This window comes from Neomonachus schauinslandi, chromosome 1, assembly GCF_002201575.2.
Source record: "Neomonachus schauinslandi chromosome 1, ASM220157v2, whole genome shotgun sequence".
Classification (NCBI taxonomy): Eukaryota; Metazoa; Chordata; class Mammalia; order Carnivora; family Phocidae; genus Neomonachus; species Neomonachus schauinslandi.
The window spans coordinates 64,048,826-64,067,026 of NC_058403.1; the positions used below are offsets into that span (position 1 = coordinate 64,048,826).

The 18,201-nt window shown below is 37.7% G+C and overlaps 1 protein-coding gene across 2 annotated transcripts in view; it reads right to left on the minus strand.

Moving 5' to 3' along the window:
• The window catches only part of GPR156 (G protein-coupled receptor 156), a 54,757-nt gene extending 36,962 nt beyond the window's left edge, over positions 1-17,795 (minus strand). For both annotated transcript variants that reach the window (XM_021692560.1, XM_021692559.1), the window contains exons 1-2: positions 17,703-17,795; positions 17,301-17,437 (exon numbers count right to left, since the gene is read on the minus strand). In XM_021692560.1, the coding sequence (XP_021548235.1) occupies positions 17,301-17,437; positions 17,703-17,795 (230 nt within the window). The remainder of the gene's footprint in view (positions 1-17,300; positions 17,438-17,702) is intronic.
• Positions 17,796-18,201: the final 406 nt, after the last annotated feature.

Sequence of the window (18,201 nt, forward strand, 5' to 3'; positions counted from 1 at the left end):
TTACAATCACCTGGAGAATTTTTTTTTTTAAACTTGCTTTTTAAAAAATATCTATCTACCCATAGATATTTTGATTTAACTGGCCTAGGGTGAAGCATGGGTATTAGGATTTTTAAAAGCTCCTGAGCAGATTCTATTGTGAACCAACTTTGAGAAATCACTGGTTTAAGTATATTCCTAAGATAAATAATCTAAGTTTAAAAATTGTCAAGGATCTGAATAACTATTTTTCCAAAGAAGATTTACAAATGACCAATAAGTACATGAAAAGATGCTCAACATTATTAGCCATCAGGGAAATACAAACCAAAACCACAATGATTTGAGTAAAATCAAAACCACAAAACCACTTTATATCCATTAGGATGGTGACAATAAAAAAGACAGATAATAGTAAGTGTTGACAATGATGTGGGGAAATTTAAACCCTCATACATTGTTGGTGAGATTGTAAAAAGATACAGCCACTTTGAAAAACAGCTCAGCACTTATATAAATACGTTATAACCCAACAATTCCACCTCTAGGTATATATACTCAAGATAAAGAACAACACATGTACACACAAAAAATTGTACATGAATGTTCATAGAGCATATTATCCATAATGGTCAAAAAAGGGGAAACAACCAAAGATCTATCAACTGATAATGAAAAAACCAAATACGGAATACCCATTTAACAGAACATTAACAGCCATAAAAATGAGTGAAGTACTGCCTCCATGGATGAACCTTGTAATCATTATGCTAAGATAATGCTAAGTGAAAGAAGCCAGACACCAAGGACCACATGTTGTATAATTCCAATTATATGTATTGTCCAGATTAGGCAAATCTATAGAGGCAGAAGGTAGACCAGTAGTTGTCAGAGGCTTGCAGGGAGGAAGGAATGGCGAGAGAATGCTAATGGGTATGAGGTTTCTTTTTTGGAGTAATGAATGGTCTGGAATTAGACAGTGCTGATGACTGCCCATCCTTGTGAATATACTAAAAACTACTGAATTATCTATTTTAAAAACATGAACTTCATGGTATGTGAATTGTATCTCAAAAAGAGAATGTGTTTATTCCTATTATTACCTTAATATGTCTAAGAGAATCTTACCCACAGAGATTTGAGTAAGACTCCCTTTGCCAATAACATTTCTATTGTACTATTGTTTGTTGTAAGTCTCACACAAAACTAGGCCACCTCCTCCCCCTTCTTCTGAGAATCTAAAGTCCAGGGTAAAGTCTCATACTGTACCAGAATAAAACATCTGGCTTCGGTAATATGAGGAATATAAATCAATTCTAGAGAAGGAAAACTGGAATGGCAGGGTCTTTACTAAATGAGGACAGACCATTCTGCAGCCTGGACAGGGGAAGGCCAAAGGAGGTGTGAACAAAACCTACTAAATCATTAAGAGATCTTGAGTATGGTAGAATGAAATCTTGGAATACTTGAAAGAGAGGATATCAAAGATTCAGATATGCAAATCTGGGGCATGAAAAATAAAGTAACAAGCTACAAAACAGGCAATGATTTAAGAATGATCATTATCTCTTAAGAGATGGTGTAAGAAATAAAAAATAGTTTTAAGGAAATGGATCTGTAATAAATTATTTGACCCAAATGAGTTATTTCTAATAGGAGTTTTTGTTTCTTTCTCTTTAAAATTAAACAAAATGTTAATTGCGGTAAAATACAGTAAAATTACATATAATAAAATAACATAAAAATTACCATCTTAACCATTTTTAAGTGTACAGTTCATTAGTATTAAGTATATTCACATTTTTGTGCAACCAATCTCCAGAACTTTTTCATTTTGCAAAACAGAAACTCTATACCCATTAAACCACAATTAACTGAACATTAACTGAACTGTACCCATTAAACAATAATTTCCCATTTCTCCGCCTCCCCAGCCCCGGCAACCACCATTCTATTTTCTATTTCTTTGAGTTTGATATGCTAGATACCTTATATAAGTGGATTCATATAGTATTTGTCTTTTGTGATTGGCTTATTTCACATAGTATAAAGTCCTCAAGGTTCATCCATGCTGTAGCATGTGTTGAAATTTCCTTCCTTTTTAAGGCTGAATAATATTCCATTTTATGTATATAGCACATTTTGTTTATCCATTCAACTCTTGACAGACACTTGGTCTACTTGTTTCTCTTTTTCTGAGAGATGGGCCAAATCACTAAGATTGACATCTAGAGGATTAACCTGTCTTCTCTTAATAACGCACTTAGTATCACTACCAGAAAAAGAAAGACGGTCAGAATTGGGGCTCAAATGGTGGCTGAAAATGTATGCCAGAGGAATTTGAATTCAGGAGTCTAGGCAGACACATAAGATTAAGACACATAAACCAGGGGCGCCTGGGTGGCTCAGTCGTTAAGCGTCTGCCTTCGGCTCGGGTCGTGATTCCAGGGTCCTGGGATCGAGCCCCGCATCGGGCTCCCTGCTCAGCGGGAAGCCTGCCTCTCCCTTTCCCACTCCCCCTGCTTGTGTTCTGCTCTCACTGTGTCTCCCTCTGTCAAATAAATAAATAGAATCTTTAAAAAAAAAAAAAAAGGACACATAAACCAGATGCTAAGAGCATGAAAGAAGGTACTAGTAAATTAGGGGTTGAACATGCAAGGATGTCTAAAACCTGGAGATCATTCTGAGGAAGAGTCAACAAAGAGTAAACTGTGAGAGAGAATCTAGCTGGGTCAAAGAGTGCAGAAAATAAGCAGAAGTCCCAGTGAGTGAAGGGTTGGTATCAGAGACCTGCAGGCTAAGGTACATATCTAAGGCTGAGGTCTTGGATTCTGGCAGGCAGTGGGCCACCAGAAAGGAACAGACTCCCAATAGGCACTGGCTGCTAGCCCTAAACCTCTGCCCCAGAGCATGCTGACTTGATAGAGAGAAGGGGGTAAAATGAAAATAGATAGACCAGGCCCTAGAAATTTATACTGGATTTTAGAGGTAATTCCCAATATCCAAAAGAGCGTGGCTACTTTGATTTCCATCCCGGCTGTTGTCAGTATCGTCAGGGGTTAGATTTGGAGAGGTTGCAGGGATATCTATGTAGTGGGGATGCTTGGTGTATAGAGAGTGTTAAGTTCTGAAGGTTATAGTGGGGGTCTGCTATAGAATGAATTTAGTACAAATTTAAAACACTTATTTTCATGTGCCTAGAGTCAAAGTATGCCCAGATTCTGGGAGTGGGACTAAACTAAAAGTTGAGAGTTAAGAGGGGGCTGGTTGCAAAAAGAAGAGTATAGAGGTTAGAAGACAGTTCTTTGTAATTGTAGGACACAGGTCTAATGTGAAATTTCTCAGGATGGGAAATAATTGGGTATTACATAAACAGTATTACCAGCTTTTCTTTTCTCTTTTTCTTCTTTTAAAGAGTTCAGAGTATATAGGTATGGATGTGTAGGAAAAGACACGTTTCTAAGAAATTATATTCACAGATAAGCTTCTCTAATTTGCCAGTTCTTCTGTGCTGAGGCATGTTTTCTAGCAAACAAAATACACTAATAAATCTATCAGGGGCAGAAAGGCAGTGGGGGACAGCTGTAGCCACAGCATCCAGGAGTGACAGTGATTAATTCCTACATCTGCTCAGTCAGATAGAAACAAAGGTCAGTGTGCATAGATTAGCATGCTGAGCACCACCTCCTCCTAACACACAAACATGAAAGAATAGCATCTTTCACCACTGAAATGGCAAAATTCAAAATGCCTGAAAAATGTTTACCATCTGACACCCCCCCACCCCAAAAGCAAGCTTTTAGTGGGATGGAGATGGAATAAGGCATAGAATAGGATCAAATAGTGATTAATGTCATATTACTGTCTAATCTTGTTAGCGTCCAAATTATGTGAAATTTCGATGCTCAACTACATTTATGAAAGCAAAAGAAAACAAAACTTAAGAACAAATCTTAATGAGGTAATTTGGTCAAAGTAAGAAAGGCTATTATGGTGAAGCAGCTGAACACATGTGGACATTTGATATTATGTAAATAAGGTATTTGGAAGTTGACTCTGTCCTCATGTTCAAAGTCCCCTGAAGACATTGCCACTTCCTATCCATGACTCCTGCAATTATAGATCCCTGACAGGTTGAGGCTTTTTGTTTTTGTTTTTTTAATAATCTTGGACTAGGAAAGGTACTTTTTAAGTGCAAAAATTATAAATATTTAGTTCAGTTAATTATCACAAAGGATATATCTATGCAACTATCACCAGAGTTAAGAAAGAAAACATTATAACATTTCAAAATCTCTACTTATAATTATTATTCCTTACTTTCCCCCTAAAAGCAAACCACTATCTTGACTTTCAACACTATAGTTATGTCTGGTTTTGAACTTTATATTAGGTGAATCATATAGTACATGCTCTTTTGTGGCTAGCTTTTAAATTTGATGTTTGTGAGATTCTTCTGGAACTTGCCATTTTCGGTGCTGTATAGTATTCCATTGCAAGAATATATCACAACTTAATTATTTCTTCTACTACTGAAGGACATTTGGGATGATTACAAATAATGTTACTGTGAATATTCTTGATACAACTCTTGGTACAAAAGTGCATACACTTCTCCTAGGTATAATTTAGAAGTGGATTTGCTGGCTCACAAGATGTATGTGTTGTTAATTTTAAAAGATGTATCAAATTATTTTCCAAAATGGTTATACCAATTTGCACTCTCACCATGAGTCGATATGAATTTAATAACTTCACATCTTTATTTTAACATTAAGTTTTAAGTCATTGGTGTATGTTTCATAGTTTTAATTTGCCTTTTCCCAGCCATAAGCAACCATTCATCTACCTTCTGTCTCTGTAGATTTATCTGTTTTGGACATTTCATATAATTGGAACCATACAATTTATAATCTTTTGTGATTGCCTTCTTTCACTTAACATAATAGTTTGAAGATTCATCCATGTTGTAGCATGAATCAGGGTTTCCTTTTTTTTTTTTATTGTTGAATAACATTCCATTGTATGGATACACCATTTCATTTTTCCATTCATCAGTTGATGGATATTTGGATTGTTTCTGCTTTTGGGCTATTATAAATGCTGCTGTGAACATCTATATGCAAGTTTTTGTGTGGACATATATTTTCATTTTCTTTAGTATCTACTAAAACCTCTAGCTACTGGGTAATATGGTAACTCTGCATTTAACATTTAGAGGAAGTGCCAAATTATTTTCCACAGCAGCTGCACCATTTTACATTACCACTAGCAGTATATGAGGTTCTAATTTCTACACATCCTCACGAACACTTGTTTTTCTCTTTTTAAATTCTAGATGTGTTAGGGGGGCATAAAGTAGTATCTCAATGTGGTTTTGATTTGCATTTCTCTCATGGCTAATGATGTCATACATCTTTTCATGTGCCTACTGGCCCTTTACAGATCTTCTTTGGAGAAACAACTATTCAAGTTCTTTGCTCATTTTAAAATTGGGTTATTTGTCTTTTTTTTTATTATTGAGTTGTAAGCATTCTTTATGTATTCTAGAAACAAGTCCCTTATCAAATATATGATTTGAAAATATTTTCTCCCATTTTGTGAGTCCCTTTAGTTTTATTGATCAGTGTTTTGAAGCACAAAATTTTTAATTCTGATGACACTGAATGTATTTTTCTTTTTTTTTTTTTTTAAGATTTTTTAATTTATTTTATTTGACAGAGAGAATGAGAGAGAGAGCACATGAGAAGGGGGAGGGTCAGAGGGAGAAGCAGACCCCCTGCCGAGCAGGGAGCCCGATGCGGGACTCGATCCCGGGACTCCAGGATCATGACCTGAGCCGAAGGCAGTCGCTTAACCAACTGAGCCACCCAGGCGCCCTGTATTTTTCTTTTGTTGCTTGTGCTTTTGGCATCATTTACTGATGTCCTCCTGATAAACAGAAATTTTTATTTTTTTACTATTAGCAATGGTACCATAAAAAAGTCTTATGCAATTCACCTTTGCATTTACAGTAAGCCTATCCATTCTAACCATCAATGTTCAGGATATAAAATTGAGAATTTTTTTCAGAAACTATTAAAAAATAGTGCTGTCTCTACTGATAAAATGGCACACATCTTCCTTTTAGATATTTCCTTTTTGTTTTTTTTCTTTTAGGAAACTCAAAGATAATTTTTAACATTTTATTGAAGAAAAATATGCATAAAGAAAAGTGTATATAAATGTATAACTCAGTGAATTTTTTAATACTGACACACCTGTGTAACCAGTATACAGATCAAGAAACAAACATTACCAGTGTTCCAGAAACCTTCCTCTTGCTCCCTTCCATCACTGTGCTCCCCCAACTTGCCCCTCAACCTCCAGGGTAACTACGATCTGGACTTCTAACATCATAGATTAAATTTGCATAGTTTTGTATTTCATATAAGTAGAACCATATAAGGTCTCATCTTTATGCCTGGTTTCTTTTGCTTAACATTATTTTTGTGAGTCATCCATATTGTTGAATGTAGTTGTAGACTGTTTATTCTCATGGTTGTATAGTAGGCAATCATTAAATATACCATGATGTGTTTAGACATTAAACTATTGATGGCTAGTTGAGTAGTTTCTAGTTTGGGCCTATTAGAAATAGTTTTATTCAGAACTATCTAGTACATGTATTTCAGTGAATATATCCATGCAGTTTTTGCTAGAATTGCTGTGACATAGGGTATGAATATGTTCAGGTTTAGTAGATTCTGCTGAACAGTTTTCTGAAATGATTGTAACATTGTAAACTCCCACAACAATGCATGAGAATTCCAGATGCTCCTCATCCTTCCCAATACTTGGTTTTGTCAGTCTTTTTTTATTGTAGACATTCAAGTGAGTACATAATGTTATCTCACTGTGGCTTTACTTTGCATTTCCCTGATGACTAATGAAGTTGAACACTTTTTCATTTGTTTATTGGCTACCTGGATATATTCTTTTATAAAGCGTCTGTTCATATCTTTTGCTCATTTAAAAACAATTGTGTTCTCTGTGCCTTTCTTATCTGTTCATAGTCCTTTATTCTGGATAAAAATCTTTTGATGATACATGCATTGTAAATATATTCTCCCATTTATGGCTTGCTTTTTTCCTCTCTTAGTGGTGTTTTTAATGAACATAAGATGTTCTTAACACTTATGTAGAGCAATTTAACAATCTTTTCTTTTATGAATAGTGCTTTTTGTGTCCTATTTAAGATGTTTTTCTGTCCCAAGATTATGAAGATATTCTCCTATTTATCTTCCTGAAGCTTTATTGTTTGACTTTTGCATTTTGATCTAGTCCACCAGCAGATGATTTTGTTGAGGAAGACTGAAGTTGCATTTTTTCCCCCCATGTGGATAGCCAACTGACCCAGCACCGTTTATTAAAATGTGTCCATACATGCTCTGTTTCTGGATTCTCTCTATTCTGCTCCATTGGTCTATTTGTCTATCCTTGCCCCAAAGGCATACTTAGCACGTATGAATCACTAGTTTTTTAATAAATCTTAATATCCCAAAGTAGAAATCCTCCCACCTTGTCCATTTTTTCCAGGCTATTTTTGGCCCTTTGAAGCTCCATATAAATTTGAGAATCAGCTTGTGGAGTTTCACCAGAAAAGAAAAAAAGTTGGATTTTTACTGCAATTACACTGAATCTATATATCAATCTGGGGAGAAATTATATATATCTTTACAATATTGAATCTCCTAATCTATAAACATAATATATCTTTTATTTATTTAGAACCTCTTTAACTTCTCTCAAAAATGTTTTATGACTTTCTATGTAGAGATACTGCATATCTTTTCCTAGTGTATTAGTAGGGTTCAATCAGAGAACAGAAGCAGTTGGAGATACAGGGATTTGTGGCAGGCAATTGGCTTATGCCATTTTGAAGGCTGGTTAAGCTGTCTTAAATTCCACTTTTAGGCGTTTGTATTCTTGAATTAAGGCACCCAAGAAACATGACTTTATTTAAAGGAGTGCTACAGGTACCTCTTTCAAATGTTAAAGATCTATTCTCAAAAAGCAGCCAGTTTTCCTGTTAAATGTAAGTCAGGTCATGTCATTCCTCAGTTCCAAACCCTATAATGGCTCCCCATAACACTTGGAGTAATGTCAAAGTCATTACAATGACCTGCAAGACCTTACATGATCTGCCCCCCATCCCCTGTTACCTCTCTGATCTCATCTTTTCCTACTCTCTGCCTCATTTACTCAGTTCCAGCTACACTGGTCCTCATTCCTTCCTCATGGCCTTTGTATATTCTGTTCCCTCTGCCTGGAATGGTTTTCACCTCATGACTTGTTTCTTATGCCTTTCAAGTCCATACTCAAATGTTACCTTCTCAGTGAGTTCTTTCCTGACCAAACTCTAAAATAGCACCACCACCCTGATATTCCCCATCCACTTTCCCTGTTTTCCTTTTCTTTCCTGCACTTATCATTAATATTCCATATATTTAAAAGCTGATTTGTTTATTGCCTGCTCATCTCTGTAGGAAAGCAAGGTCCATAAGGGAAGGGATTTTTTGGCTACTTTGTTCTTTGATGCAATCCCAACACCAAGAACAGTACCTGATAGATTGTTGACTAATTCAATAAGTATTTGTTAAAGTAATAGGCACATTTGTAAGAACTTAATTATGAGAAGGCCTTCTAAAAATACAGTACTCTGTGGCCAACAGGGCATCAAAGGCAAACAGATTTTAATGGTATGACAAGACTGAAAGGATAGTTTAGAATGAAAGGCCACAACCAGGAGCAATGGGAAACTGAGGCTCTGGATGTCATTTCTTAGGCTCCTGCAGGGACAACCACCATGAGGGAGAGAAGAGAAAAATGGAAAGCAATTGCTTACCTATGGCATAATTTTATATAGAATTGCTACCATATTAAAGTTAAAGGATGAAAACATCCATCTTCTAAGAACTTACCTTTATTGTCATAGTCTATATTCTAATCCATTTAATTAATTCATTCAGGAAACATGGAGTATAGTCTAGGCACAATGGAGATACAGAGATGAATAAGATGTGATCCTAAGCTCAAGGAGCTCATTATCTGCCAGGGGAGACAGTGCTCTCCTCCTTCCAATCCAATAAGCTGTGATGGGTCAATGACATGCTCAACTGTAACAGTGGGTATGCAAAGGGGGGTGTGTCAACTTCATCTAGAGGTCGTAGTGATTTAGGCCTGACTACAGGATGGACAAAGAGCATCAGAGGGCTGTGTAGAAAACACTCCTATCCATTAACCCTGATCCTGCCTCATTAACTTCTTGCTGAATCATCCCTATTCCATCTCCCAGCCAGTACCCAAGAAAACCTCATCTCTGTTCATGATCCTAGATCTTGTCACCTTATTTCTTTTTCTCACCTCTTTTCCAGCACCATTCCTGAATGCCAATGTCTTTTGACCTCATGATACACACTGATTTTTGGCTCTATGCTCAAACCTTTGGAAGTGATGATGGATACAATTTTTTTTTCAACTATGAACCTTAGTTTTCTTTTTGGATAAGTTCTTGCAAGATATGCTCCTGTCTCTGCCTCAATTCAATCCTAGGCTCTGCAAACCTATCCCCAAATCAGCTATGTGGGTGGTATTTATTCTAGGCCTGACTGGCTCTTCCTTTTTGGCCAATAACCACCAAACTAAGGATTATAGAGAAGATACCAGAAAGGTTTGTAGGGCACAATATTAGTGCAAGCTTTCTCATAGCCAACAAGATGCCAACTGCTTTCCTTTCTTCCCCATCACCTTCCCTTCAGCTCCAATTACTCAAACCACAAAGAGGGCAGACCTGAAACAATCAATATGAAAAGAACATAGCTTTCCCTGCAGCAAGACATTCTTTTTTGAAAAGCTATTTTTAAAAAACCAGAATGTATTTTTTGGATTTGCTCATGTGTTTCCACCTAGGTGATGCATTTGAAGCTCCCAGGAACACTTAAATTACATTTTACACAGAATCCTGAGCACAGTAGGTGTTCAGCTCAGCAAATATTTACTGAGGTAACATCTCTCCCCAGAAAAAGACCAGGCTTGTTATGACTCACTATAAAAATGGGGAATTCCTCAGGTTCAGATTCCTCTCCTTTAATGACAGCTCCCCGTGTGTTCAAGCCTCCATCGTGGGCCCTGCATCATCCTCATGGGATTTGGGGACATGGTAACCAGCACAAATGCAACATGAAGCTCTGACTACTGTTTTTGCCATGAATAATGAAGTACTTTGTCTCTGAGCCCGAGTCTCATGTCTTTTGCTAGCATCTATAAGATAGTAACAGGTTAACTTCTTAACCTGCAAGGAGGGCAAAAGCTTATTCCTACACAATTCTTATTATTCAAATTTCTTGATTTCCCAGGCAGTAAAATACAAGACACTGGGGATTATTGTGCAAATGCCACTTTTATTCTGAGAAATAACAACATGTAAATAACAACTAGTATCTATACTCATTTTCACAAGTGACAGTAAGTTCTTGGAATAAAAGTTCTGTAATTGAACAAGTTTAGCTTCATACAGAACTTAGGACATTGCCCTTATTTTATGCATTACGTTAGAGGCACCAGGAGAGTCTTTGGGTCTGAAGTACCTGCTTTGCTCCAAGTTAAGTGATTATTAAACTATAAGAGGAATCTAGAAAAAAATAATGCATTCTCCCATAATAGTCATTAATATCTAACACAGTTATCAGATGGGTTTCAGGTCACCTAGCAGGGCCCTTTGAAGGACACCAGATATGGTATACTTTTTTTCCTTCATGGGAAACTTCTCAGAAAAATAAGAATGTTTGTAGACAACATTTTGAAATATAGCTTTAATGAATATAACTGCCACGCAATAAATTGCACATAATTAAGATACAAGATTTGGTAAGATTTGATATATGTAAATATCTATGAAATACCACAATCAAGGTAATGAACACATCCATCACCTTCAAAAGTTTCCACATGTCCCTTGTAATCCTTCCTTCTTGCTTCTCTGTGCCACCCCCCCCACCTGCAGGCAACCACTCATCTGATTTCTGTTACTACAGATTAGTTAACAACAGATTAGTTTAATTTTCTAGAATTTTGTATAATTGGAATTATATAGTATGGGGCTTTTTTTGCCTGGCTTCTTTCACTCAGCATAATTACTCTGAGATTCATCCATGTTGACCCAAGTATCAATAATTCATTCTTTTTAATGCTGAGTAGTATTTTATTTTATGGATACACCACAACTTGTTTATTCATTCACCTGTTGATGGATATTTGTTCTATTTCCAATCTTTGACTATTAAAATAAAGCTGATATGAACATTGGTATACAAGTCTTTGTACAGACATTTAATTTTATTTTTTCTTGAGTAAAAACCAAAGGGTGGAATGGTTGGATCCTAGGGTAGGTGTGTGTTGAACTTTAAAAGAAACTGCCAGACTGTTTTCCAAAATGGTTGTGTCACATTGCAGTTCGACCAGCAATGTATATCAACACTTGACTTAGTCAGTTTTTAAAAATTGTAGCCACTGTAATAAGTGTGTAGTGGCATTTAATTGTGGCTTGAATTTGCATTTTCCTAGAGGCACCTGAGTGGTTCAGTCGGTTAAGTGTCTGCCTTTGGCCCAGGTCATTATCTCAGGATCCTGGGACAGAGCTCCACATTGGGCTCCCTGCTCAGTGGGGAGCCTGTTTCTCCTTCTCCCTCTGCTGCTCGCCCTGCTTGTGCTCTCTCTCTCTCTCAAATAAATAGAATCTTTAAAAAAATACCAGCTAGGAATGTGATGGTAATTGGGCTTAGTCTATAGATCAATTAAGAGAGAATTAACAATACTGAGTCTTCCAACCCATGAACACAATATTTCTCCATTTATTTAGGATTTATTTTCTCTCAGCAATTTTATAGTTTTCAGCATGTATTTCACAGTATTTGTTAGATTAGCGATGTTTTGTAGTTTTTAGTGTACAAGTATTTTGCATTGTTATATTTATCCCTAAATATTTCATATTTTTGATGCTATTGTAAATGGCAATGCATTTAAGTTCACTTTTCAGTTGTCTGTTTTTAGCATTTAGAAATACAGTTGAGTTTTGTACCTTGATCTCATATACTTCAACCTTTCTAAACTCATTTATTAGTTCTGGTAGTTCTCTAAAAAATAGTTTCTATTGAATTTTCTACATACACAATCAGGTCACCAGAGGGTAAAGCCATTTTAATTCTTCCTTTCTAAACCAGGTGCCTTATTGTCTTTTTCTTATCTTATTGCACCGGCTAAAATCTCCATCATTGAATAAAAGTGGTGAGAGCAGACATCTTGTCTTGTTTCTGATCTTAATGGGAAAGCAATCAGTCTTTTACCATTAAAAATTGGTGTTGGCTATAGTTTTTTTTTTCACAGATGCACTTTGTTAGGTTGAAGCAGTTCTCTTCTATTGCTAGTTTGTTGAGACTTTATCAGGAATGGATGTTGAATCTTGTCAAAATCCTTTTTCTCTCTCTAGAAAGATGATCATTATTTTAAGTTGGTAAATATGGTGAATTATATGATTAATCTTTGGATGTTAATTCAACCTTTCATTCCTGGGATAAATCTCACTTCATCATGATGTATTATCCTTTTGATATTTGGTTGGACTCAATTTGTTAAAATCTTGTTTAGAATTTTGGATCTATGGTCATAAAGGGTATTAACTTAGAGGGTTTTTTCTTCTAATGTCTTTATTAGGTTTTGATACCAGGGTAATGCTGTTCTCATAGAATGAATTAGGGAATGTTCCATGATTTTCAGTGTTTCAGAAGATGTTCTGTAAAACTGATAACACTTCTTCAACAATACAGGCACAGATTAGCTGGGAGTCTCTAGCTCAGGATCTTGCACAAGGATGCAGTCAAGGGGCCAGCCATTGCTGCAGCCCTCCAAGGCTCAACTGGGGTAAAATCTGCTTCCAACCTCATTGCTATTAGCACATCTCAAAAGATGTGTTTTCAAGTTCATTGACATGGCTGTTAGTAAGCCTCAGTCCTTGCTGGATGAAGACTAGAAATCAGTTGCTTGCCATGTGAGCCTCTCCATAGGGCAGCTCGCAACAAGAAGGTGGCCTCCCTCAGAGTGACCAAGTGAAAGAGTGAGAGAGATCCAAGAAGGAAGCCAGTCTTTTTGTAAACTTATCCTAAAAGTGATATCACATTAATAAGCATGTCAGTAATTCCAGCCCATATTCAAAGAGAGGGGATTTCCCAAGAGTGTGACTACCAGGAGGTTGGAATTAATGCAGAACATGTTAGAGACTGCCTGCTACAGTTGTTCTTAACATTACCTTGTTATCCTTCTAATATCTGTAGAATCTTGGGTGATGTCACCTCTCTTTCCTTATTCAGGTCATTATATATTCTACTCCCCCCCGATCATTTGAAGTAGAGGTTGGTCAATTTTATTGATCTTAATAAAGAGCTTTGGTTTCACGGTTTGTTTCTGATTTTGTTGTTGTTGTTCTATTTCATCAATTTCCAATTTCATCTTTATTATTTCCTTTCTTCTGCTTATTTTGGGACTCAATTTGATCTTTTTATTGTTTCATAAAGTAGATCTTTCTCCTATTCTAATATGGATTTTAGTGTTATCATTTCCCCATAAGTACTGCTTTAATGGCATCTAATAAATTGTGATATGTTATATTTTCATTTTCATTCAGTTGAAAATACTTTCTAGTTTCTCTTTTGATTTCTTCTTTGACCATGAGTTATTTTAAAGTGTTCTATTTAGTTTCCAAATATTTCAAAATCTTCCAGAGTTCTTTCTGTTATGGATTTCTAATTTAATTCTATTGTAGTCAGGCAACATACTCTGTATGAATTGAATCCTTTTAAATTTAATGAAACTTTTTCTATGACCCAGAATATGATCTATCTTGGTAAATGTTCCATGTGTACTTGAAGAGAATGTGTATTCTGCTGGTGTTGGGTGTAGGATTATATAAACATCAATTAGGTCAAGTTGGTTGATAGTGCTGTCCAAGTCTTCTTTATCTTTACTGATTTTCTCTTATAGACTACATTTTAAAATCTTATCAAAAATGTAGTATCTGCATCTGAACTTGAACATTACTATAATATTTATATTTTATTAAAATATTTTTCTTCCTCTGGTGCTACACACACACACAGTTACAAGTTTAGAGACCAAAGAACTGAAATGAAATGAAGCATCTGTGATGCTGCACCTTTGAACAAATTTTATTATTTAAGAAAGCACTTTGAAACTGGGTTATCTTATCTTTCCTTGTCTGAACTTGTAAGCTACTTAACTGCAAAATGTGTTTTTATTCACAGTGGCTCTTACTATTTTATTCTTTATGCCAAGTCATGCTCCCACTGCAAGCAAGACAGGCAGCAAAATCTTTAATGGAATGAAAGAAATATAGATGTTTCTACTATAACACTGTTTACAAGTGCGCCTATTTTAACAGGATATACAAATGCTTTAAAAACCCTGCATCCTACAAAATTGTGTATAAAAATAATGGGTTATGGGGAAAATAGTATGGGGCCATAACAGTTGAAAAATACTTAAGTTTGTAACCAAAATACCAATAAAAATAATGATTATCCAATTAAAAAACTAGCACTCAGCAAATGTCAATTACCACCATTTGTACCCAGGTCACAGTTGATTTTTGCAACCTTAAATCTGCTAGATGTAGGTACTTGGGGCATGCACTTCCAATAGATAACATTGTCATCCAAATTAAAAATCTGCTCTGGGTTTGTGCTTTCTTCAACAATCAATTGTTTTTAAACACTTGAGAAATATCTTCTCTACTTCTCCATCTACTCCTAGATGGCTTCATAACAGGAAGTACACCAGTTCTTTTTTTTTTTTTTTAAAGATTTTATTTATTTGAGAGCGAGAGAGAGAGAATGAGAGAGAGAGCATGAGGGGGGGAGGGTCAGAGGGAGAAGCAGGCTTCCCATGGAGCAGGGAGCCCAATGCGGGACTTGATCCAGGGACTCCAGGATCATGACCTGAGCCAAAGGCAGTCGCTCAACCAACTGAGCCACCCAGGCGCCCGGAAGTACACCAGTTCTTGAAGCCATTAAACGAGCTACTACTTGCACTGCCACAGTGGTGCAGTATTGTTAGCTTAAGGCTTCCTTCTTTAACTGTAGGAAGGCTTGCCTCTGAAATCTTTAAACCATTGATGTGATGGGGGAAAATTACATATGAACCAATGATATTATTTTCTTATTTTCCAATTGGGTATTAATTTGCACTGTAGAAATGTGTTGCAGCTGAAGACTGTATTCCATAGTTCTCTAACTTTGAAATGCATGATTTCCCCAGTCATTTTCTTGGCAGCAGCTACCATTGGGATATAAGTATCTTTCTTCCCAGGGTCACTGAAAATATATTTACTGAGAACCTATTATGTTCCAGAATCTGTTCTAAATGCTGGAGACAGTGGTGAGCATGATAGACAAAGTCCCTGTGTCCACAGACTGTACATTTTGATGGGGGATACAGACAATAAACAGGCAAATCAATAAATATGGTAATATCAGAGAGTTATAATTGCTATGAAGAAAATAAAACAGGTGATAATATATGGATTGAGATACTGGGACTGGATGGCCATTCTGTAGACAGGCTACTCTGGATAGAATGATCAGGAAAGAGGTGACATTTGAGCCAAGACCTATAAGATGGGAAGGAACCAGTCACGGGAAGATCTGGAGAAGACTGTCAGGCAGTGGGAACAGAAGGGGACAGTAAGTCAAAGGCCTTGAGATGGGAGTAGGCTTAGTGAATTTGAGGAACAGAATGAAAAGTGGCTGGGGCAGCATCAGAGGTACACTAAGGTTTGATTGCCCTGCGTCACAGCCAGGCCGAGGTTGACACAGCCGTTCAAGTCACTGTTCTTTAACAACTCCATGTCCTCCATGCCTCCAATGGCCAACTGTGCCCCAAAATGCCTGCTAGACAAATCCAACTGACTGACCCTCATCTGAGCGCCAAACCCAGGGAATGGAGCACAGGTGACCCCCACAAAGTATAAGGTTGGAGTGGGGCCGGACGAGTCTGACCTCTCTGAACCAGTTGTTGAAATCTGATGTGGGCTCCTTGTAGAATTTAGCTGTGGGCCACAGAGAGATAGCTGGAGCAGGGCTTCTCAGGTGGCAGGCTGGGACAGTAGGGGCAGGATGATGGTAAAGAGTATTGGCGTGGGAGATGGGGTGGGCCCTGAGAGAAGGATCCAATAGCAGTGAAGGCAGAATTTTGCAAGTCCCTTCAGAAAAAAGTCTTCATTTAGTTTCTTTTGCCAGCCCTGGAAGCCATGGATACTTACTCTGATGAGCCAGTGACTTTCTTTCTTTCTTTCCTTTTTTTTTTTAAAGATTTTATTTATTTATTTGAGATAGAGTGGATGCACAAGAGAGCATGAGCTGGGGGAGAGGCAGATGGAGAGGGAGAGGCAGACTCCCCGCTGAGCAGGGAGCCCGATGCGGGACTCTATCCCAGGACCCTGGGATCATGACCTGAGCCAAAGACAGACACTTAACTGACTGAACCACCAGGCGCCCTGAGCCAGTGATTTTCTAACCAGCCAGAACTTATCTAACAGATCAACAGGATAGTAGGGCTCCACTATTTTTTCAGAAACCTTGGCCCACCCAGGCTGATTCCAAACTATATTGGCCATAGACTCTAATGTTGCTTTGGAATATTTCTCTACATGCTCTCTGTTTTTAATACAAATACCTCATTTTCTATGATGAAAACAGAGAGAGAGGGGGAGGCAAACCCTAAGAGACTCTTAACTCTAGGAAACAAACTGCGGGTTGCTGGAGGGGAGGTAGGTGGGGTGGTGGGGTAACTGGGTGATGGGCTTTAAGGAGGGCACTGGTTCTGATGAGCACTGGGTGTTACATGCAACTGATGAATCACTAACTTCTACCCTCAAAACTAATTAAAAAAAACAAACAAACAAAACCCCCCAAATACCTCATTTTGTCAGAAGGATCATACCTTTCCTTTATGAGGAGAGACTCTTCATTCTCCTCTTTGGATATCCTTGTAGTAGTTACCACAATACTGGGCTAGACTGTTTTTCCTCAAGAGGCAACTGTACTGCGAGGTCAGGATGATTTCAGGGCAACTTCTCATATCGCTTAATGCCACAGCAGGAGATAAGTTTTACTGATACCACCTAACAGCTCATGATGTCAAAATGATACTTATACTCTGGGTTTCCCGATTCAGGCTATAGGGGACGAGAAACTAGGTATGGGGCTACTTACCTGTTATTCCTGCAGCGAACTGTGAAGCCAAGAAAGAAGACTATCAGAAGAAGTCCACAGCTGAGAAAGGTCCAAACAACACCCAAGAGGACAGGAGACAATGAAGAAACGGTCTTACCGCTGTAGTGCGAAGAGGTCTATGAACAGAATAAAGAGAAGCTGTTAGGAATGAAGGCTCTTTTATAGATCAAACATGAACTGCCCCACCATCCCCAAAGCTAGGAAATATGTGTCCGGCATGAACATTTCCTCCTCCTCTTCCTCCCCCCATTTCCTCTTTCTCGTCCTCCTCCTCCTCACCACTACCACTGCACCCACCACCACTAACAACGACAATGACAATGACAATGACAACAACATGTATATCTGAGCAGCCCTGACACCCCCTGGCTATTCACTCACAATTGTCCTGCAGAGATCATGAAGAGGACTCCGACCCAGCTCCTGGCCAGGAATACCGTCACACAGTTCGGAACAGTTTATTTCAGGCTCCATGTCATCACGTGCCCCTTTCGGTGTGCGCTTATTCAGTCGTGGTTACCTGCTGGTCGTTAACCAGCACATCTTAGACCAAAACACAAGAACAATTCAAATCTTTTCTTCAGAGGCACCATTTTGGAGCTGGCTCTTGGCTCAGAATCCGGGATGAACAACTAGTTCAGGCGGAAGCGAAGGGTTATTTCACTGGGCTCCTTCATCAGACACCCTCCAGGCTTTCCTTGTGCCCTGGCAGTGCGCACCATGGGAGTCAAGAGTGGGCATCTTTGTAACCATTAGAATCACACAAAGTGATGATTCTGGCTTGCCACCAGATGGCAGTCACTGCTCCAAGTACTCTCACACAGGTCCAGAAGGAAAGGAAGGCAATTAAACCTGTGAACAAACAAATTATGTGTGTGTG